This window comes from Crinia signifera, chromosome 4, assembly GCF_055691185.1.
Source record: "Crinia signifera chromosome 4, ASM5569118v1, whole genome shotgun sequence".
Classification (NCBI taxonomy): domain Eukaryota; kingdom Metazoa; phylum Chordata; class Amphibia; order Anura; family Myobatrachidae; genus Crinia; species Crinia signifera.
Genome location: NC_139220.1, coordinates 160,343,706 through 160,367,197, shown reverse-complemented (window position 1 = coordinate 160,367,197; position 23,492 = coordinate 160,343,706). Strand labels below are relative to the sequence as shown.

At 43.0% G+C, this 23,492-nt stretch overlaps 1 protein-coding gene across 1 annotated transcript in view; it reads right to left on the bottom strand.

Moving 5' to 3' along the window:
* Positions 1-14,254: 14,254 nt before the first annotated feature.
* MAPK11 (mitogen-activated protein kinase 11) overlaps positions 14,255-23,492 on the bottom strand; it is a 54,031-nt gene continuing 44,793 nt past the window's right edge. The window contains exons 6-12 of the mRNA XM_083182867.1: positions 22,171-22,218; positions 21,919-22,033; positions 21,069-21,140; positions 18,248-18,327; positions 18,009-18,087; positions 17,664-17,837; positions 14,255-15,307 (exon numbers count right to left, since the gene is read on the bottom strand). Of these exons, the coding sequence (XP_083038993.1) occupies positions 15,234-15,307; positions 17,664-17,837; positions 18,009-18,087; positions 18,248-18,327; positions 21,069-21,140; positions 21,919-22,033; positions 22,171-22,218 (642 nt within the window). The 3' untranslated portion in view covers positions 14,255-15,233. The remainder of the gene's footprint in view (positions 15,308-17,663; positions 17,838-18,008; positions 18,088-18,247; positions 18,328-21,068; positions 21,141-21,918; positions 22,034-22,170; positions 22,219-23,492) is intronic.

The window sequence follows — 23,492 nt, the reverse complement described above, 5'->3', positions numbered from 1 at the left end:
CTGTGGAATGGAGCTACCTATGGGAGGTCCTACGCTCCTTTGCCTTTGGCCCTAATTTTATCAGTTGGATAAGGCTATTATACTCCTCCCCGATGGCCCGTATTTCGGTTAACGGCTATGTGACCCATGCATTCCCACTTGGCAGGGGAACTAGACAGGGGTGCCCCCTCTCCCCTGCCCTATTTGCCCTGGCGATAGAGCCCTTGGCTATTGTTCTCCGCACCACCCCGGCTGTCCGCGGTGTCTCTATAGGCAATAGGGAGGATGTCGTCGCTCTATATGCAGACGACACTCTCCTTTTCCTTAATGACGCCGGAGCTTCCCTTGAGGCGGTCCTGCGAATTGTTGAGAGATTCGGCTCATTCTCTGGCCTTCTCATAAACTGGGGTAAGTCAAGCATTATGCCTCTTTCAGGTGTAATTCCGAGTGAATTGATACCCTCCTCCCCTCTGCAATGGGTCCTCAAATTTAAATACCTGGGAGTATGGATAACCCCTAAAGTGACGGAGTTTGTACCACTCAACATAGACACCATTACTACTCAGTTTAAGGGGCGGGTCCGCCAGTGGAAGAAACTTCCTCTTATTGTCATGGGCCGCGTCAACTTAATAAAAATGACGATACTTCCCAAATACCTGTATCTGCTCCAGCACTCCCCAGTATACATCCCTAAGCATGTCTTTACGGCCATAAATAGCTTAATATCATCCTTTATTTGGGGGAGCAAGCCGCCTAGGATAGCCCTTAGGACACTGGTCAAGCCCAGAGTTGATGGGGGGTTGGGTCTTCCCAACCTCCAGGCCTACTATCTAGCAGCCCAACTTATGCACCTATCAGATTGGATCTTGGGACGCTGTGGTTCCACCTTTGAGTGCTCCTATGCCGAGTGTGTGGGGTCCCGCCTTCCCCCCACTCAATTTCTTCTCTCTTTCCCTTTCAGTCCTACTCTCTCCCCTCTCTTCAGGCAGGCGCTGCTGGTGTGGCGTCAGACCCATAGATTATGGAACTGGAGGGGCATTGACTCAGAGACCCCCCTATGGTACAATAAGACATTCCCAGAGTTTAGGCAGTTATCCAGGGACGGTTTCTGGCTTAGTGTGGGTCTTACATCAGTCTCCCAGCTGTTCCTGGCTGGGTCCCTTAAAACATTCCAGCAGCTGGCGGAGGAGCATCAGCTCTCAAATAGGCTCTTCTACCGATTTCTACAACTCCGACACGCAGCCAGGGCTCAATTTCCTAACTCCCCTCCCGCCACTTCCGACTCTCCGATTAAAATACTATTAAAAAATCTAAACACGAAGGGTCAGATATCTACTATATATAATAATCTTAGCAGACAGATATTGATAGCCTGGACTCCCTTAGGGGTAAATGGGAGCCTAACATTGGAACCCTGGATGCAGAGCAGTGGAGTCAGATTTTGGAATCGGTTAAGTACACCACCCCATGTCTTAAATACCAGCAGATCTCTTTCTATATTCTTCATAGAGCCTATCGCTCTCCAGTCTCCATGCACAGAGCGGGACTCAGATCAGACGACAGCTGCCCCAGGTGTGCCTCACCCGGTGCAGACTTCTGGCACATGTTATGGCTCTGTCCACAGGTTTATAGCTTTTGGGAGGCAGTTTGGATTGATATAATCACTACTGAACCATCAGTCCCTCCCATCGCTCCTAAATACTGTATGTTTGCTCTTGACCTAGAGGAATCACTCTCACCTTCAATTTATAAATATGTTCTATGCTTAACAACTCTGGCCAAGGTTCTCATTGCCAGGAAATGGTTTGACCCTACATTCCCAAATATATACAACTGGAGGGCTCTCGTGAACGAGGTTTCGGGGCATGAGAGATTCACCTTCAAAGCCAGGGGTTCACTCACTTCTTACTATAACAAATGGAGCAGATGGACCTCCTCTAGATTCGCCACAGCCGTCGACATCAGGCCCAACATCCCTAATCCTTGACTCCGGCTACGGGGGAGCCTATATTTATATATATTTATGTTATTATGTATATTTGCAAGTGTACTTACTTCTCTTTACCACGATACATGTAGACCATCCGCATTTATTTATTGGACTGGGCCCCATCATCACAATGGGGTCGTTCCTAAAAACACTAACGCGTTATGCCTCCGTCTCAGACAGCACCATGAACTGAACTTAATCCTTTCTTGTCTTTTTCTTTTTTTTTTTTTTTTTTTTTTAGGTAGGGGGATGGGGGGTGGGGGTAGTGTTAAGTTAGATAGTTAAGTTTCTGTTAAACTGTTAAAATGAAAAATTATATATGTGTGCTGTTTCATATGTATAAAGCATAGATGTATCCATACGCTTACCCAGATACTTATTTGACTACAAAGGACCGACAGAGACTACACCAAGTTATACACGAAAAAGTTTTATTATGTCTTGTATTTTTTTGCCCGGCAAACCTTCTGTAAACACTGTTTGGATGTTATAATGACACTGTACATGTTTTATGCTTTCTAACAATATGTACAATAAAAAATTACTCAATTTAAAAAAAAAGTTTAAAGTAACACAACAAATTAGTAAAAAAAAAAAAAAAGTACTAAATTATGACAATTAAATAATATTGAAGAAATTATGAAAGTGCCCTTTTACAGTCAAAAGTCCCCTTGGGGATTATCAATTGATGTTGTCACTCCACAGCTTTTCAATTGCCAATTTAACGGTGTATGGTTACTTGGCAATTAACAAAACACTTGATAAAGCAGTTAATATCGTGGTTTATCCTGTTTAAAATGTTCAGGTACCTCTATCATTACATTGGTGGTCAGCGGGTTCTTCTTATTAGTTTTCCTGGGGGAGTTCTCGCGATCTCCCTAAGTCGTTGGGCCGCACTGCAGGACCACTCGAACTGGGAACAGTGTGTTCACACTGATCACGTGCTGCGGTTAACAAACAGCACCGCTCCCTGTCTGGCAGAGGTTAGGTGGAACACCACTGTGGGTTCTTGTTCGACCCGCCGCAGTGTCTGCCCTCCTCCTTACAGGTTCCCCAGCCAGTGTTTTGCAATGTTTTCTCAAATTCTGCCGCCTACCACTGAGTACCACCCCTCGTCAACACTCTAGCCACCCGCTTCTCTACACCGATGCCAGTCAGCCTTCTTCCAGCACCCAATGGCATGCAACATCAGGTGCTGGAAAAAAACACTTAAGATGTGATCAGATACAATAGGAAATCAAATTGCGATGTTGCATCGCATCTGATCGTACAAGTGTATGGGCACCATAAGCCGTCATCCAAAATGCCAAAGTCTGAAACTCCAATTTTAACATTACCTTCATCATTCAGAAGCATTATTTTGTAGTAATTTTAGTAGTATAGAGCTGGGCTTGTATTTTCAACTCTAATGCTATGTCTTACCAACTGTGTTACAGTCTGGTATGGGAATTGTACAATACGGGAGCGCAAGATGCTGCAGAGAGTAGTTAAAACGGGGGAGTGGATTGTAGGGAACACACTTCCATCAATGGAAGCTATCCAGCGGAAACGCTGTATGCGCCGTGCACATAATATTGTAAGGGATCTGACTCATCCAGCACAGGGTTTATTTAGACTTTTACCATCTGGGAAGTGTTTTAGATGGTTTAAAAACAGGACTAGCAGACTGAGGAATAGTTTCTTTCCTTCAGCTATTTTGGCATTAAATACTGGTGAGTGATTGTTGTAACAGTTTTTTTATGTATTGTAATTAAGGGCCTTATTCTGGTTAGGTCGGTGAAACGGACGTACGGTCCATTTCACCGTACGTTTCCCGTACGCGGATGGTGAGCAAAAGTCCGCCCACAGAACTGCCGCATACGGTCACAAACACCGACAATGGGGAGTGGCGTACACTTGAGCGTACGCCACCGTGCACGGACGGGTCTCCTCTTAGACACCGTAAACTGGCGTACAACAGAGCGTACGCCACCGTGTACGGATGGGTCTCGTCCGTTTTCACACCGTCATCTTCAGTATATTGGAGCGTACACCACAGTGCATGGACGGGTCTCGCCTTTTTTTCAATGGAAAACTCAGCGTGTGTCACAGATCGTGACAGTGAGCGTACATCCGTGGATTCAAAGGTACCTTTGAAAAAGTTGTCTGTGGACAATGAAACGCGTCAGTCTAGGTGTTACAGTCTGACATTGGGACTCTAAACAGATACTACCCTCATTGGGACTCTAAACAGATACCATCCTCACTTGGACCAACTCTCCACTCCGCAAGCCCTTCCATCTGGGACAACCAAACTGGATATCACAAGGGACACCACCACCTGCTATTCACCGGATTGCCTTACTAAAGGACTGAGACCAAGTATCCCAATTCAACCAGGATCAGGCTCTTGTCTCCGGTCAGGTTTATGGACACCCGCCATTCCAGCCTTTCCCCAATACCATCTGGGAGTCTGTGATATACCCACCTGGGAGAGTAACCTCAGGAACAAGTGAGAAACTGTATATTGTGTGTATATATCTGTACCTACAAATACATGAGATCCCTATCAGGCTGTACCACCATTTATTGTTATTAGTATATGTGCAATTGCTTTTTAATCTGATTTTTTACCAGTAAGAATAAAATAATTTGTACAACCCAATTGGTCATACCCACTTATATTGTTTAGCGCTCCACCACCCCTCTTGTGTGTTTGTATTCTGTTTTTTGGGGGCTGACCTCCCCACGGTGTGAGCAGCTTGCCAAACAACTCACCCAGAAGCGCCTGAAATATACTTTTCCACCTAGGTGGTCAAGTATTTACTTCATCCTTAACATATGTCTCTGAATGTGTGTACCCCACAAATAAAATGACTAAAGAAATTGTGAATTAGAAAAAATATAAAGAATTATAAGATGCATTGGCTTGTACTACATCAGATGCATGCTGGTAAGTGTGTTAGATCCATACCAAGACAAAATTAGCACTGTTAGGAACATTTATTAAAAGCAGTTTCTTCAATTACTAGCACAAATAAGCACAGATGAAAGGAACCATTAAATAACATAGTATAGTAACGGAGCTATCAGGGAGAAGCATATTCTTCTTCAATATTTCTCTAGTACAATAATAAACACGCTCGCCACCCACGGTCTCCTGTCAGAATTAGATACATGTCCTTGGTGCAAAAGCAAAAGTAAACAACATCTCATTGTGCAAAATCCTCAACATTATCTATCATCAACCCCTCCTTCATATTGCTGCAGCTCAGGATATATATAGTATCTGTATAGACATATACATATATACATATATACACATACACTCACACACCAGTGCTGTCAAGAAAAGGCGTAGCCAGTGTTCCAGTTTTCCTTGCCATTTCCAAATATAAGTAGCCTGTGAATCTTAAACTATTTAATTTTGGAAATTCTTGTATAAGAAAAAATCCATCTGATCTGAAGCTGTCAAGGTGCCCACACACTAGAAAGATCTGCGATCTTAAAATGTGAGCATAAATTAGCCTTGAAATCTTTTGTCCGTCTTGGACAAAAGATTTCAGGCAAGCACACATCTTTACCAAAGGGGATATGGTTTATTGTCGACCCAACTTAGGTCGACACCGTTGGGTCGACAGGCAACAAGGTCGACAGGGTTCTAGGTTGACATGGATGAAGGTAGACAGGTGTCTAGGTCGACATGGGACAAGGTAGACATGGTTTTAGGTCAACATATGCGTTAGGTTGACATGGGTTAGGTTGACAGGTCACGAGGTCCACATGGGGGACCTAAACCCATGTCTACATAGACACCTGTCGACCTTCACCCATGTCGACCTAGAACCCTGTCAATCTAATGACCGTCGACCTAAGTTGTGTTGACAATACGATCCACACCCTACCAAAGATATCTCTTAAGATCCCACGTTGTTCCTATTGATCTTTTGTTACATCTTCTGATCTTTCATGCAGCATGTAAGAACAGAAGATTTAGCAAAAGATCCGCAGGAGCACGCATCGGACCCATATCGGCCGAAATCTTTGGTGAAGACGTGCGCTTGCCTGAAATCTTTTGTCAAGGATCGCAGATCTTTCTAGTGCGTGGGCACATTTAGCCTTTACCACTTCTGATGGGAGGCTATTCCACTTGTTCACTACCTTTTCTGAGAAGTAATTTTTCCTCAGATTTCCGCTGAACCTCCCTCCAGTTTTAGTGCATGTCCGTGTGTTCTAATACTTCCCTTCATTTAAAGAATGTTTCCCTCCTGGACCTTGTTAAAACCCTTGGTAAGTTTCTATCATGCCTCCCCTCTCTCTTATCTGCTCCAAACTATACATATTGAGATTTGTTTGTCTTTCCGGAAGTTTTGTGATGTAGGCCATGTACCATTTTACTTGCCTTTCTTTATACCATCCCTAGAGTATTGATATACTTTTGGAGATATGGGCCCTTATTCTGGTTCACTCGCAAAGGCAAATTCCTTCTCAAATGTCCAAAACCATGTGCACTGTGGGGGGATGTAACGTGCAGAGAGAATTAGATTTGGGTGAGGTCTTACTTCAAAGTGAGATCTACTGTATATTGCAGTATAAAAATAAAGCAGTCAATATTTTCCCTGCACAGAAACAAAATAACTCACCCAAATCTAAATCTCTTCACAAGCTACATCTGCCCCCCAACTGCAGTGCACCATAGGTGCCGATTTATGTTTTTTGCTGGTGGGTGCTCATGCCAAAAATATAGAGGAGTGACTTCATGGGGAGTGGTCTCCAATATTCAAATTACGGCAACAGAGTTCCACATACATAAATGCCCAGTTATACATGTTACTGTATGCCATGGTAGAGCACCTTATACCAGCTATAACACAGTAGAGTCACTTCAGGTTACATCACAGTAGATACCCTACATATTGGGGGTTATGAATGATGTTTGCCTACTGTGCATGCGCATAATGTTTGATGGTCAATGCCCATCGTGGTTGCGAGGGGATATGGCTGCGGTGAGGGGCGGTGATTCAGCAGGCCGCACGGCAGGCCCTCTTGGACTGGTAAGCTGCGAGTTTTGCTGCTTACTGAGTCAACCAGAATTGGGGCCATTATGCCAAGGCAAAACTGCTCTATTAAAAATTCGGCCCATGGTAGAGTCTCTTATACACATTATGCCCATGGTAGAGCTCTCTTCATGGTGATTTAAAAGTGACAGTACACCTGATTGTTTCCTGTGCAGGAAATGGGAAAACTGACTCAGATTCAAGATGGTGAACCATGTTCGATACATACCCAAAAATAATAGGGTATAAGAGTTAGGCTGTGGGGTGGGAATTTTAGGATTAGGCTGCAGAGAGGTGGGGTTAGGCACTAAGGAGGGGCCTTAGGCTGTGATGAGGAGAGGTTAGGTTTAGGCGGCTGGGTACGTGGGTTAGGTTTAGGCACTAGCTCGGAGGATTAGAGTCAGACTGCAAGGTGGGGGTAGTAAGCTTCTGCAAATAAGAGTTAGGGTTGGGGAGGGGCATGAGGAGGTTAAGAAAACTTACCCCCAACCGCCCCGTGCTTACCTCGCCTCTGGCACACACGATAATAGTAATGCAGAAATCTTAGTTCCATACATTTGAAAATATATGGTAAGCCACCAGCCACGGCAAGGTGTGTCTGTTCTGGTGGTACTATGCTTCATTAAAATAGAACTACTGTTGGATCAATCTCCTGACCTGTTTATACCCCCACTATCCACGTTGGCGTGGAGTTGATATTATAAAGTGTGTCGAGCGCAGCGAGCCATCGAGTCTGAAGCGTGGCGAGCGCAGGCGTAAAATTAGCCTGTCGCTTTGGGCTCGTTTTACACGTCCACTCGCCATGCTTCTGGATCGGTGGCTCTCTGCACTCACCACACTTTATAAAGTCAACTCCAGGCCAACGTAGTTAGTGGGTGTATGGACAGGTTGGGAGGACGCATACCGCGTCCCCTCGCCACGCTTCGGTCTGGCATGGATAGTGGGGGTTTGAAATGGAGGCATTTGCCAGTATGTAACATGGAGCACTGGCAAATGTGACCTTTATTGTGCATGAGACACACTTGCGTCTGCACCCCCCTTTGTGCACGAGACACACACGCTACCGAACCCTTAACCCTGTCCCTCTCCCTGAAGCAGACCGGGCAGGGTACCCTTGCCGCACGAATTACTGTGACGCACAAGCGTATGAGACACTTGTGCGTCTCAGGCAGATGAAGCGCCTCTCCGCCGGCGTCCGCCAGCGCAGGGGATCTGGCGGTTACCGGCGCTGTGTGAAAGGTGCTCACTAGGCTTGCCAGGGACAGAGCTGCAGCTTGCAGGGACAGTACGGTGACTAGGTTGCTTGACGGGGACACTACACCGACTATGCAGGGCTGTCGCTGGGACACTACGCTAGGCTGCAGTTGGGATACGCTGACAGCGTGGCATTAGGTGGCGCCTTGAAACTATAAAAGTACCTTTTTTTCTATTTCAGTGTCTATTATGTTAAGGAAAGTTTGTACTATTAGAGTAGGTGACCATTTTATTAATTATGCCCAATTACAATATGAACTGGTTAGTAAATATTAAATAGTTCATGAAAAATGACTGTATTGTCTTGCACAGCTTCTAGTAACAGAGATTTAACATTTTCTGAGGAATCATACCTAAACTGACAGCCCAAAATTGAGAGAGGCAAACTAAAAGTGGGGATGGACTAATGCGCATTGTAAATACTTCTAGAGAGTCTGAGATGTACAGATTACATTCCGAAGATTCACTATTAAGATTCAATTCCCTACTTGAAAGCTATGGCTTGTGTTGTACCTCCAGGCTCTGTTTTGATGCTTTTGACAAGAAAGAACTTAATAGCTTGATAATTCTTAAGTACATCCATTAAATGTATACATTTTCCTGGTGCATTTTTGTTCATAAATAGAATTGACTGTACCACTAACTTATGTGGGGCCAGAATAAATGAATTCCAGAGGTAGAGAATTAATGCTAATTTTTATTTATTTTTAAAGCTTTTTGTGAGTGGTGAAACCCTTTCCTCTAGTCATACTAAATAAATAAATCATGTTGCACATATGACATTATTAGGATGGTTCCTTGTATGTAATTAATACATGATACGTTTTTTAGAATAAAAAAATCAGCTCCTGATTGTCATTTTTCAAACCAAGCCTGTAACTTTACAGTTAGGAGCTGATTGGCAAGTGATAAAAACAGACACTTTATAACTTCACCGAGCTTAATAAATCTGCCCGTAAGTGAGAGGTGCTGCTGAACATAAGAAAACATTTGGTCATGTCTGAAATGAGTGGAGCATTGATAAACAGTAATAGTAACATACATAGTAATTAAGGCTGAAAAAAGGACGTTAGTCCATCGAATTCAAACTATCTAACTTGTAACTACTGACTTGAATAAGTCAGATCTATAGGATTCCTTTAGTGGCCAAAAATGCATCCAGTTTTGATTTAAATTCTTTAACAGTAGTTGCTGTAATCACCCCCACTGGCAATGAGTTCCATAATTTTACTGCTCTAATGGTGAAGAATCTTCTTCTTAATTCAGTACGGAATTTATTTTGGTACTTCGGCTACCACGATGTCCATCGCATAGTAAAAAATCGCATCGCATGCGATTTTTAACAGAAATGCATTGAAATTAGTATCAAACATGTTCAATGGCCCCCAAATGTCCTTTTTGAGGCTATACCACCCCCACTATCAATGCGAACCTGAAGCGCGGCGAGCGCAGCGAGCCCGCGAGGGGCGGCAGTACGCAACCTACAACCTTTTCATACCCCCACTATCCACGTCGGCGTGGAGTTGAGAATAGAAAGTGTGGCGAGCGCAGCGAGCCACCAAGCCCGAAGCATGGCGAGCGCAGCGAGGGGACACGGATACCTTCACAGGTATACGCGTCCCCTCGCGGGCTTCACAGGTGTCCGCTCGCCACGCTTCGGGCTGCACTTTCTATTCTCAACTCCACGCCGACGTGGATAGTGGGGGCATGAAAAGGTCGTAGGACACATACGCTGCGCTCGCCACGCTTCGGATTCGCGTTGATAGTGGGGTGGTACAGCCTCAAAAATGACATTTGGGCGCCATTGAACATGTTTGATACTAATTTCAATGCATTTGGATGCATTTCTGTTAAAAATCGCATGCGATGCGATCGCATGCGATTTTAAAAAAAATGCTTAAAAACTGCAAAAATCGCATCCGTGCGGGGAACTCGGCGAGCAACATTTACTCCACAGGCAATGCTGCGAAATTCGCAGCGTTGTGTGTGAACCAGAATAATGTCTAAAGTGTATTTACAAAGGTGCAGTTGCAATCAGTGGTGGCTGCAGTGCAGTGCAAAATCAAAATAGGGGACCACACCAACTAACGGTATAAATGGTACACTCTGCAGACTATATAGTGCACCTATTGCAACTTAAACAGACGTTTCCCCAAGTCAGCATCCTAATTAACAGAATACAACTGCCATTAGTGAACTGTGATACAAAGTTCTTGCAATAAGAAGAAACCAGGAGGGTAGACATACCTCAGTGTGAATCTTTAGGGTCACTATAAAGGATATATTCCTTTTGAGTTTCTAGAAGAAGAGTAGAACTCTCCCAGTTTGGTGTTTTGTATTGTTGCCATCAGATCTAACAGAGGATTAAAAAACTTTTTTTTTATTATTACAGGTATTTGTGAACTCTTGAGATTTTCTAATGCCCTAGCATTATATATCTTTTTGGGCAGCACAGATGGTGTAATGGTTAGCCTACGTCACAGCGCTGAGGTCATGGGCTCGATTCCCACCATGGCCCTAACTGTGTGAAGTTTGTATATTCTCCCTGTGCTTGCGTGGGTTTACTCCAGATACTCAGATTTCCTCCCACAATCCAAAAATATACTGGTAGGTTAATTGGCTCCTAACAACATTAACCCTAGAATGTCTGTGTGTACATGCACATGTGGTAGGGAATATAGATTGTAAGCTCCACTGGGGCAGAGACTGATGTTAATGTTCAAATATGCGCTATTAAGTGCTGCGGAATATGTGTGCGCTATATAAGAAACTGTTAATAATACTCAGTTAGTTGTAGTATTATCTTGCAATTAGACTTTTGCCCACTGTATTATTTAAAACAGTTATCTTCAGTTTTGTTCATTATAATACTCCCTGTTCTGTGCTAGACACACACACACACACACACACTATAAATTTTTTTTTTTACTATGACTTGCATAACAGGAAAAGCACCATGGTGGGCAGATTCAGTTGCAAAGCCAGGAAGAGCAGCACATTTATGTATTATCAAAAACACATGCCCTTAACTTGTATCCAAATCACTTCATACAATCAGAATATACTAATTGAGTCTCTCATCGTATAGGAGTATGCAGGCTAAGTCAGCAGTGGCTGGAATTGTTTATTACAGCCTAAAGGCCCCCATACACTAGCCGATTTTGGTCAGATTTCAGCCAGATCAGTCGGATCTGGCCGAAATCGGACCAAAATCGGCTAGTTTTGATGTCCCCTCAGATCCGATGCGCGGTCCCGTGCGCATCGGATCTGCGTCGGGTGGTCGGACCTGCTGCACGTCCGACCACCCGACTTGGGACCTATTGGGGCGGCGCTGCTGCGGTAGAGGGAGCAGGGGGGGCTGGGGACGCTGCGGGGGACACAAGCGGCATAGAGCCGGGCAGGGGGAGCCGGCGGGAGCTGTCAGTGTTGAATAAAAAAAAAAGCCCATACAATGCATGGGCGGCCTGTGATTGGCTGAGCGCTCTCTCAGCCAGTCAGCAATTGGCTGAGAGAGCGCTCAGCCAATCACAGGCTGCCCATGCATTGTATGGGCTTTTTTTTTTTATTCAACACTGACAGCTCCCGCCGGCTCCCCCTGCCCGGCTCTATGCCGCTTGTGTCCACAGACGCTGTCCCCCACAGCGTCCCCAGCAGCGGGGCACACAAACGCTGTCCCCAGCAGCGGGGGACACAGACGCTGTCCCCCGCAGCGTCCTCAGCAGCGGGGCACACAAACGCTGTCCCCAGCAGCGGGGGACACAGACGCTGTCCCCCGCAGCGTCCTCAGCAGCGGGGCACACAAACGCTGTCCCCCGCAGCGTCCTCAGCAGCGGGGCACACAAACGCTGTCCCCAGCAGCGGGGGACACAGACGCTGTCCCCCGCAGCGTCCCCAGCCCCCACCTCTGTAGCCCCCCCCCCCTGCTCCCCGGGTTTTTTACATGTGATAAATCGAGACGATTTATCACATGTAAAAAATGCCACATCAAGTGCCAATCTAATCAAGCTCCCCCGGGGAGCAGCCGGGGAAGCTCAGGGGGAAGTCGGGGGCGACTTGTCCTAAGGACAAGTCGCCCTAGTGTATGGGGGCCTTTACACTTGTAGCTAGATCAATCTATTACACACACACTTCCTTTTACACTTAGATTTATGAGGGAGGTGATGCTAAATGCATTTTACAAACATGTATTGTTGCATTTAATACATAACATATAGTGGAAGCCAATTGTCTGGTGTACTTCGTACCTTAGGCGATTCTTATTCCTAAATATACTGTTGGAACATTACAAAATTGCAGTTACCAAGCCCACACGGAGGGTGAAATGTAATAGGGTAACAGGAGTTCCCAATCTTTTATGAATCACGGCACCCTAGAGTAACAGAATAAGATTTTTTTACAGCAATCCTAGGGCCCCCCCTCCCCCCAAAAAAAATGTAGGAAAAAAAAATTAAATCATTTGATTTATGTATTTATATGTGATCCTTAGGTTTAGTTACGTGGTAAAGGGCAGGATTTGCTTATTTTTGTACACATTTTATGATTGGCAGCCACCAGCACTTAGTTTTGTCGATAAATAAAATGACAAATAATTAGAATTGGTCCAGGACCACCAACCCGTGGCACCCCTGCAAGTGTCTTGAGGCACCCCAGGGAGCCACAGCACACAGTTTGGGAACCACTGGGGTAAATGAATCAGAAAGTGAGAGATTTGGCTTTAAAAAAACCTGGAGATTTCTTACCAAATCTCTCACTTTATGATTCTCTCACCCTATTACATTTCACCCTGATTGTCCATTTATTGTGCTCACACCACTTTTGTTCCTACAGTGTACTGGTATCAGGAATAGTACCTTGGACACAGGATAATAAATAATGGTCACGAACCAGTTTCCTTATTCAGCTTTGAGGGCAGAGTTCATTTTCAGCTGCCTAATTTTGCCTTTTATCTAGTGCATAGATATGGAACGGAGAGTGCTGCCACAATTTTAAAGGTAAGTCTCACAGTATTTAAAATTATGGCTATAGAAAATGAATGTCAACAAGTTCCTTATCTGCAGAAACACTTTAGGCATATAATATGACAATGTAAAATATGAACAGATTGAGCTTTATCCAGTACAGTATTTAGGGATTATAAACTGATTAACTCAACTAAAATCACTATCTTTGTGTCTGCCAATTTCTAGGTTTTGATTCAAAATGAAGCCTTATGTGACCTTAATATCTATATAAGTCTTTCCCACTCCCAAAGCTAATATTTCTCATTTATTACTAGCCCAATTGTTTTCTGAAACAAAACAATACTTCTATCATGTTCCACCACCTACACATTTATATGGATCGCATTAGCCATATCCTAACTGTAACACAAAGATATTATATTTACTGATCAATCTGAAGAAAGGACTGCCCCTGAACGTATAGGCAAGATAAAATGGGTATGAATGTCCCATTGTCCAATGTCCCATTCTCGGCTGGGAATCTCCCAACTGAACATTTACAAAAACTGAAAACCGTACAATTTTTCTCATTTCCAAACAAAAAAAAATCACAGTAGAAATAAAAATCAATAGACCATTAACCAAACTTGGTAGGGTTTCCATAGGCACTAGGGCAACTCGGAAATGTACTTTCATTCAGACAATAATTGAGCTCAAAATACCAAAAATGGCAAATAGACCACCCTTTACCTATCTTAAGCATAACCATCCTCAGGCTCTTTGAGTCGATGCTGGTTCTAAAAATACAGGAGAAAAATTGACAAGGCAGCCAAATACGAATTATTTCACCACCGGGAAATATGAATCTTGAGAACGCTGCAGCTTAGTAAATAAGCTGCATTCTCAGACACAATCACACCAGATCCTATTCGGAACCAGCCGAGATAATGATTGGCCAAAACTTCCCTCACAGAGTGTGAATTATAATTATTACTCACCGCTTAAGATGGCTTTTAAGCATCTGATAGTGTAGGAAGATGTAGACTCAAATAAAATAAAGGTAAAAGAACTATTTTATTGGCAGCAGGACAAATACAAGGCTCATTGACATTTCTTGGATTTGATCTTCCAGACAGAACCAGGGGGGCACAACCCCACCCAACCACCCACTATTAAAGCTGGCAAAAGTAATCTCCTCCTGAGGAACACACTTTTGCCTATAGAGAATATTTGTACATATGCAAGTACTCTACTTTTAAATCTCTTCTTTCATAACTTAATTGTAACATGCAGATATCACACACTAAAAAGTAGCTTTTCACATTTATGGAAAATATTATGTTTCAGAGAAAGTACCATGCCATGCTGTTTCAAGAGTCTAGCAATGCATGTAAAGAAGAGACTGGACACCCTCACATCACTGTGCTAGTGAAGGATGATCAGAACTAGAAGAAGTAGTACAGTTTAACCAGATTGGTTTAGAACAGATTCTGTGCCACAGTGAATCCAACCAGAATGGATCTCTGAATCCTTTAGCAGTTCCAATAAAGAAATGAGCATACTATGCAGAAATTCAATAACCTGTATCTGCCAATTACACAAATGAAAGGGCCAGTAGGTTCCAAAAACATTATTCGAAGGAGTAGGCCACATTGGGGGAAATCCATGGAAAATCTATACAGGCAATCAGTATGGAAAAACATATTGCTACACATTTCATTTTATTACAGTATTTAAAAATGACAATCATCGGACTGGTTGCCACTGGTTACCACCTTTTCCACACTGGTATGTATAGAAAATGCTAGTGTTTGCAGTGATTAAAATGGTTTCAGATATCAACATTATAATAAGCGCCTGAATTTTTTTTTTAAGGTTATGAGCAGTTTGAAAAGTATTGTGTTTACACATTATGTCAAGGCAGTAGGTAAATGAATTCCGGTATTTTCAGGTCTCTCGTATCTTTGGTCAACAGAAGCCATTCAACTTGCAAAAGCCAACTTTCTAAATGTCCATTGTGCGTAAAAGCCATCTTCACGGCTCAATTTCCAGATCATCAATTTTAATATCAGGAGGCTTAAAGCTAATGACTTCTTCGTACGTTATCTCTGAAAAAATAAATAAATAAAAATGGATTAAACCACAAATGTAAAAACAGTCTTCCCTGCAATAAATAACAACATACTGTAGCTGTAAGTTATTATAGAATGAAAAAAAATAAAAATACAACCCCTACATATATATAGAAACCTCTATTTGCAGACTATTGACAATATGTAATTGACCGTTATGGAATTTCTGCAAGTCTGCCATTATTTTTAAAGTGACAATTGTTTAGAAAGGTAAAAATCAAACAGCCTGCATCTCACACGTTATCGCATACTGCCCTTTGCGTTACACATTTTAATTTTGTTTAACTCAACTTGCAGATCTTCATTTCAGAAGCATAGAATGTGATCCTAAAATTCATTTGCATTTTTCCTCAAATTAGAAAATATATATATATTTTTTTATTAAGAAAAACAATATTATGGAAAAAAATGACCTACTGTACTTAGTATTAGTCTAATAACTTAAAACAAAGAGGATTTATAATGCCACGGGGAACAAAAGATAATTCAAACGGCTGCTTGCAACTGCTGGATCTAAGATTTGTACAGTAAATCAGGCAACATCAAAACCAGATTAAGGAGAGCTCATATAATTGAATGTCTGAGAAGAGTAAAAGGGAGGCAACACAATGTCAATTTGGCAAAACATTTAGCAGGACAAAGTAGATGGATCTGGCTGGTTCATGGGAGGGTCAAACAAACAGATTGCAAGATGGCATGTTGCTGGCTTTAAGGTGTGTACACACTTGTACAATTTAGACTATATTACAATTTAGACTATATAGTGCAGATCTGCACTATATAGTCTATCCAGCCAAGACTTTCTGGCTGCGATACGGGAGCGCGCATCGGGATTGCAAGGGTTAAAACCTGTGCGATCTGCATGAGATCCAGATGAGATTTTGACTATATAGTCAAAATCTCATGCACATTGTACAAGTGTGTTGTACAGATCTAATTTCCCAACCATCCAAATAAATTTCACCGTAAAACAATACACTTGTACAATTTAGACTATATAGTGCAGATCTGCACTATATAGTCTATGCAGCCAAGACTTTCTGGTTGCGATACGGGAGCGCGCATCAGGATCGCAAGGGTTGAAACCCATACAATCTGCATGAGATCCAGATGAGATTTTGACTATATATAGTCAAAATCTTATGCACATTGTACAAGTGTGTACACACCATAAGGACAGTCACTAAGCAGGAGGATTGGATAATACAATAAGAATGTTTATCAATGGGGTTTTGTGCATTACATTTCTTTCACAAATACTTTTGCCACTGACCTACAAACGACTATTAAAAATGGACCACGAAGGCGGTGTTTGTGCATTGCAAGCCACAAACATATTGAATCACTGATCGAGTGATGTCGAGTAGCATTGTCCCCATGTCAATGAAGGCAATTTAATTAAGCAGTTTAATGATGCCAATGGACCCCAGTGAATTCCCATTAATGTACATAAGTCCAATAATCAAAACTGCTTTCACTGTATAGGGAACATAACTCTATCCACTTGCCTGACATGGTCAATTTGGGCATTCCCTAAACTTGATCATATTTGATGCAAACAGGCAGAAATTTCTACTAGATGACTACGTGAGAATCTTCCAGCAGCTGCCTCTCAGAGGCACCTCCTGGTTTCCTCACCCCAGTACCTTTCTTGCAGCTGATCACTGCTGATCGAGCAGCCCACATGCCACCTGGGAAATGTAATAGAAGCTGCCCTTATATTGCTTGTGTACAACTGGTGACTGCAGATAGGAGCAGTCATGTTGCTCACATTAAAAAGAAGCAAAAAATATAATAATGAGAAACATGTATGAAATAATAGCTTAGATCATTAGATATCATACACAGCCCTCAAGGCTCCCCAATAGTCCAGGTTATAGGGCTATCAATGTTTGTGCACAGATTGTAGAATGAAACTAGTCACCTGCTCTTAAGCATTGATATTCTAAAAAACCTGGACAGTTGAGGGTCTATTCAATGCCGTTGGCGAGCGGTGACAGCTCCCCCGGAACGTTGATTCCCGAAGATTCCCCCGGAACGTTGACTAGGGCGAGTGGCCAATGAGGGGGTAAAACAGCGCTGTTTAACCCCCTCGCCGGGCACGGCAAGAGGCATTGAATACTACCCTGGCTGTGCCTTGAGGACCGCATTTGAAAGCCACTAGCTAAAGCTTTACCTTGGAAAAAAAAAAGTAAACTTATAAAATGTGGTTGAACAGGCAACACACACTGGACAGATTTAAATATGTCTAAAACGCTACGTTTCCATGTACATACATGCATGCAAGCACTAAAAAAAAAAAAAAAAATGGTTCTGCACAGAAGCTCGCTACCTTTCCATTCATCAATAGTGCGCTCCTTGTTCTCTATAGATTCATCATATGGCTCCGCTTCAGGCTCATCTTCTGGATCATGATACTGCTCAAAGTAAGGATGTGAAAGAGCTTCAGAGGCAGAGATCCTTTTATCGCTGTCTAAAAGGAGCATCCTCTTCAGTAGGTCAATAGCTAAACAGAAAACACAAAAAGACTCATCAGCATTATGCGGCTTATGAAAATTTAATAAACACCATATAACATCTTTCATGCATACTGGAAACAATATATTTGTTGATATTCTCAAGATATTCATTTTATTTCAAGTGGCAGACTGCAAACATTGAGAGGAAAATAACACACCTAGAGGGTTGGCACCTCGAAACATCTCATTCAGGTCTTGCTGTGGCATGTATGGCAAGGATTCAATATATCGCCTAGCCTGATGGTAAAAAGATAAAAAGTTACAGTACAAGCTGCAATACATACACAAAAAGGTAAACAAAATAACCATTATAAATATGTTACATAAGCCTACAAAAGAGAGTGCTCGCTTCAGTGCCATCTTTCACATGAATTATTACAATGCATATAGAACTCACATGTTCAGATGAAATTTTCATTAGAAATTCAGAATTAGGTGTGCCAACAACTTCCATTATCCTTTTCAGCTGGTCAATATCTACAGGTATTTAGGAATTGTTCCTTTTGTTTTTTTCTTGTATTTTTATTTTATAAACAGGTTATTCTAACAAACTTCATAAATAAGCAGCCACTCCACAATTTAGCAAAAAGCTTCCAAAAAAAAAAAAAAGTTACTTATGTAGTAGCCGGGTGCCCAATTTGAATACGTACGGCACCGCAGTGAAATCGCATCGCATGCGATCCGATTTTCCTATGTAATTTATTCACTGCTCTCTATAGGGTGCAATGCCATTTAATGTACTATACACTTGTATGACATCCAATGGGATTTAGGCACCCCCCACTATCCACGCCACCCCGAAGTGTGGCGAGCGCAGCGGTACGCATCCTCCCGAACTTTTCATACCCCCACTATCCACGTCAGCGTGGAGTTTATTTTATATAGTGTGGCGAGAGGACGCGGAAGCCATGTAATGTAATTTGCGTCCGCTCGCCATGCTTTGGGCTCGGTGGCTCGCTGCGCTCGCCATACTATATAAAATCAACTCCACGCCAATGTGGATAGTGGGGGTATGAAAAGGTCAGGAGGATGCGTTCTGCCACCCCTAGTGGGGCTCGCTACGCTAGCCACGCTTCGGGGTTGTGTGGAAAGTGGGGGGGGGGGTGCCCAAGTCCCATTGGACGTCATACAACTGTATACCACATTAAATGGCATCACACCCTATTTTGCGGGAGGTGCGATGCGATCGCACGCAATGCGATCTCATCGCACAGCCCAAGGCCAGAGAGCAGTGAATAAATTCACATCGGAAAATCGCATGCAAAAAAACGCATGCGATTTTCTTACGCAGAATCGCCCACTAAGCTATTTGCTTAGTGGGCGCCTGGCTACTACATAAGTACCAAAAAAGAAAAAGAAAAGTTTGTTGTCTTGCATCCTTCTAAAAAGGTGGCCACACACTGGTGTGATGTCTCGCAACAGTGTATGGCCAGCAGATACCTTGCAAGCTGCCCGGGACCTTCCCGGATGGCAGGGACACATGCAATCCATTACAATTTGTTCTGATGGATCGCATGCGACCCTGCTCCCCACCGGGAGAGAGGTCAAAGGTTAGGTAGTCGGACGGCCAGCAGGTCCGATCACCGACCTCGGACATAGGACCGGGCATCAGACCTGACCAGATTTGGGCCAATTCGTCGGAATTGGCCCAGTGTATGGGGGCCTTAAGGGTGCACTTAATGCAGGTTTCTGTTTTAACTCTCTCAGATGTGACCAAAAATCTGTGTTACATGCACCCTCGGTGCTTACTGCAAACAGTAATGTTGCCCATAAACTAGGGTGATATTGCATACAATCCTTGCATGTGTGTGATAAATTGAAGGTTTGTATGCACGTCGAATGGTCACCTAATGCGAGACGTGGGCCCGCTGTTCGAATCGATAGATATGTGCTGCACATAATATTTAAGTAATGTAATGCAATGCCATTGGCAGGCAGCAGGAGCACCAGTGGCAGGTGTCCGGTTTGGGGAGCGTGCAGCAGGAGCACGGGCGGCAGTATAGCGCAGAGCTGTGCAGGAGGGCGCAGGGTCAGCAGAATTTGAAGAAACAATTCAAAACACTGGGCAGCCCTCTGATTGTCTGAGAGAGCTCTCTCAGCCAATCAGCAGCCACCCGAATGTGAAGCTCTCTCAGCCATTGGGCCGCTCAGTGTTTTAAATTGTTTTGCAAATTCTGCTGCTGTCGCGGACCCCCTGCCAGCTCCATTGCACAGCACTGAGCTACAATGCTGCCTGCCGCCAGCCCTCTTCCAGCACCCATGTGGCATTGCAGATGGCATGTGAGATATGGTGCCCAAGTGCTTTTTCCTAGCACGCGAAGATGCGATAGAATGCGATGTCACATTGCACCCGATAGTGAATCCATGCTCTTAACCTGGAAGCTAAAAGCCTGTGGTAAGTCCTAGAGTTAACTGAATTCCCCCTAATCCTGGCTATAAAATGAGTGGACAACTTACCTTTAAAACGATAAGATGGTTTTAGTTGATAAACAGGAAGTAATGAAAATAAATGCAGTAATCAGTTATAGCAATATAATCTACAGTAGAATATGTGGTATCACTTATGTATTGTAATATAATATACACATGAACAGTGAATTGTGCTTCATATCATTAGACGCATCCATATATTTTAGTAACCCTTCAATTCTAAGGATATTTGAAAAAGGGGTTAAGGTGTGTATACACGGGCATTTATCACTGGCAATATGGTCTGCCTGCGACCAGCCGATTCCCTCTGCGGTTCCCCCGGCAGAGGTTCCCTTTCATCAGCGACCATCTCTGGTCGCTGATGAAAAGGAGACAGACACTGAGCAATATATTGCTGAGCAATACATCTCCCCCGTGTGTACACAGCTTTACAGGATAAATATAACCCTACTGCTTTTGTAGAGGTGTACCTTTAAAACAGACTTCCATTATTTATTTAATTACTTTACATTAGTAATTAAACACTAATCAATTTACACAATCATACAAACATGCTCTGATTTTGACAACTGCCAGACAGAGGGCATTACAGTAGAAAACAGGTTCACAAACTCAATTATCAGGACCCCACACGGTGCATGTTTTCCATGTCTCCTCACAGAATCACAAGTGAAGTAATAGGCTCCACCTGTGGATCTTTTAAAATGTGTCAGCCAGTAATGAGTGCACCTGCCGGGTGACCTGTAAAACGTGAACGGTGTTTGAGAACCTCTGCAGTAGAAGGATACAATCATTTCCTGGAAAGAGAGCTTTGCCTTTCAGAAGTTCTGCCATGATGCATCCAACCGACCAGATGTCAACTGCAAAAAAAAAAAAAAAAAAAAAGATACACACTATAATATATTTAATAAAGCTTTGCACTTATTTACTCCCTGTAAACATCCTATTTTCTCTTCTTAACCCTGTTTCCATGCTCCATCCATTAGATCACTCATGAGTGTTACTTTTTTTGGCTATCACCCTGGTTTCAGGTCTGGTCTCTGTGGCAGCACAACTGAACCAGAGACCAGAGTACCGGACTAGTATATGCCCTTGTGGAAGGTATTTGAACAAGTAGCTATAACCATCCTGGCACAGGATGAAACACTCCAAAAGACAATTGTACACTTCCCTGCCAAGTTTGAAAGAATTATTGTACACTAGTTAAAAGCCTGTCAAAATGACTGCTTCTGCAATGTACATTCACTTTGAGCTGTGAAAGTTTTTAGCCCACAAACTCTCCACTCCACCCCCAGTCTCTATTTGTTCCTACCTCTAATCTGTCTTTATAACTCCCTCTCTCCATATCCACCAAGTTTGAAACAGATCATTTTCACTTTTTGTTAAGGAGTAATGTGGTCCGTCAAGTGTCCTCTAGTGGTCAATGACGGTACTTCGCCACACAGAAGTGAGGATTAGTTAGCCTTACACATACATATATATTTAGATTATAAAAAAAGGTACATGAAGTCACCCTGGAACTACATACTCAGAATGAAGCTAGACTCAGTATGACCATGTATTTTGAAATATGCATAATACCCACTGAAGTATAAACTGTTTCTGGGAACAGATTCCATGTGTATCCCATCACGCTACCTGTTTGGTTGTAATGCATCCAGTTTAGCATGATCTCTGGAGCTCGATACCATCTGGTCGCTACATATCCAGTCATTTCATCGTCTGTCTGTCGTGCCAAACCAAAATCCAGAATCTGCAAGGTGGAGAAAATATAGGGTTATTAACGGTGTCAGACATTTGTTAAGTCTATTTTTCATATACATTTGTTTTAAAAGTTCAGCTTGTGGTTGTAATCAGTATAAATGGACAGATGTCAATTGCAATTCTTACCCTTAGCTCACAGTCTTCATTTACAGCTAAATTGCTGGGTTTTAAGTCCTAAAAAACAAAATTATTTTGTAAAAATATAAAAAAAAACTCAACAATGTTTCCGAATTTTGTTACAGCAAAACAAGTGGAACTATATATATATATATATATATAGAAATCCAGAGTCTGCCGGCACTCAATAGAAGTAATAGCAGCTTGCCCCGGTGCCAGAAATAGAGAATAGGTAGCAGTCCAACATACCCCAGCGGGTAAATAAACGGCACTCCGGAGACGGTTATAAGATGCAAGTAAAAGTGTATTAGTTTGGGGACGTTTCGAGGTGTTAGCCCCGTCCTCAGCCCAAATCCTACAGCACCACATACATAAACACAAAACATTTTTATACTCACAACCTCCCAGCACGCTGTCCCGCGCCACGGTCCCGGAATCGCTGACAGGAAGTCGTCACTGTGTGCTTCCGGTCACGGACGCCAGGGGAATGTTGCTAGGCAACTACCAGCTTGCGTCTCAGATCCCGGAAGCTAACTCCGGTGATCTCTCCACGATAGCGTCCGCACAGAGGACATCCAATAGCGGGGGAGTAAAAAGACTGGGGGCTGTCTAGGGAAACAGACAAAAAACAAAACTATAAATACATGAAGGAAATACATAAAAAAATACATGAAAAATACATAGAAATACATGAAAAGATACCCATCCACTTGTGGGACCGCCGGAGACCCGCACATGCACAGGGGAACAAAGCAGTAACCCACTGTGTTCTGAGCCAGATCGCCAGACAGTCACACAAATAAACCACAATATAAGAAAAGGCAATATAATAATGAACATGAGATGAAAATACACCTGTATAAATAAATGAATAGAGATTACATTAAACTGTTCCAGTTTATCTTCTCATTTAATCCTTTGGGTGAGATAGTGTTGAGCCGAAAGATCCATTCGGATTCTTTCTTCAACAACTTGAGGGCTCTGTTGCCACCCCGCATGGAATCTGCAACCTGATCAATAATGAAATGCCTGAACTCCGTGATGGAATGACCTTTAGATTTAAAATGGCGCGCCACCGGCTGATCCACATCCTTCCCTTTTAAAGAGAGGTTTATGGCAGACCGATGAAGCGCCATTCTATCACGAAATTGTCTTATTGTCTGGCCAATGTAGTATAGACCACACGGGCAGACAATTGCATAGACCACATGTGTGGTCCTGCAGGTGAGGACAGATCGAATGTCATAAGTTTTATTGGTGTGGGGATGTTTAAAGTTCTTACATGCAATCATGTGTTTGCATGTCTCACATGAGAAACAGCTGTAACAGCC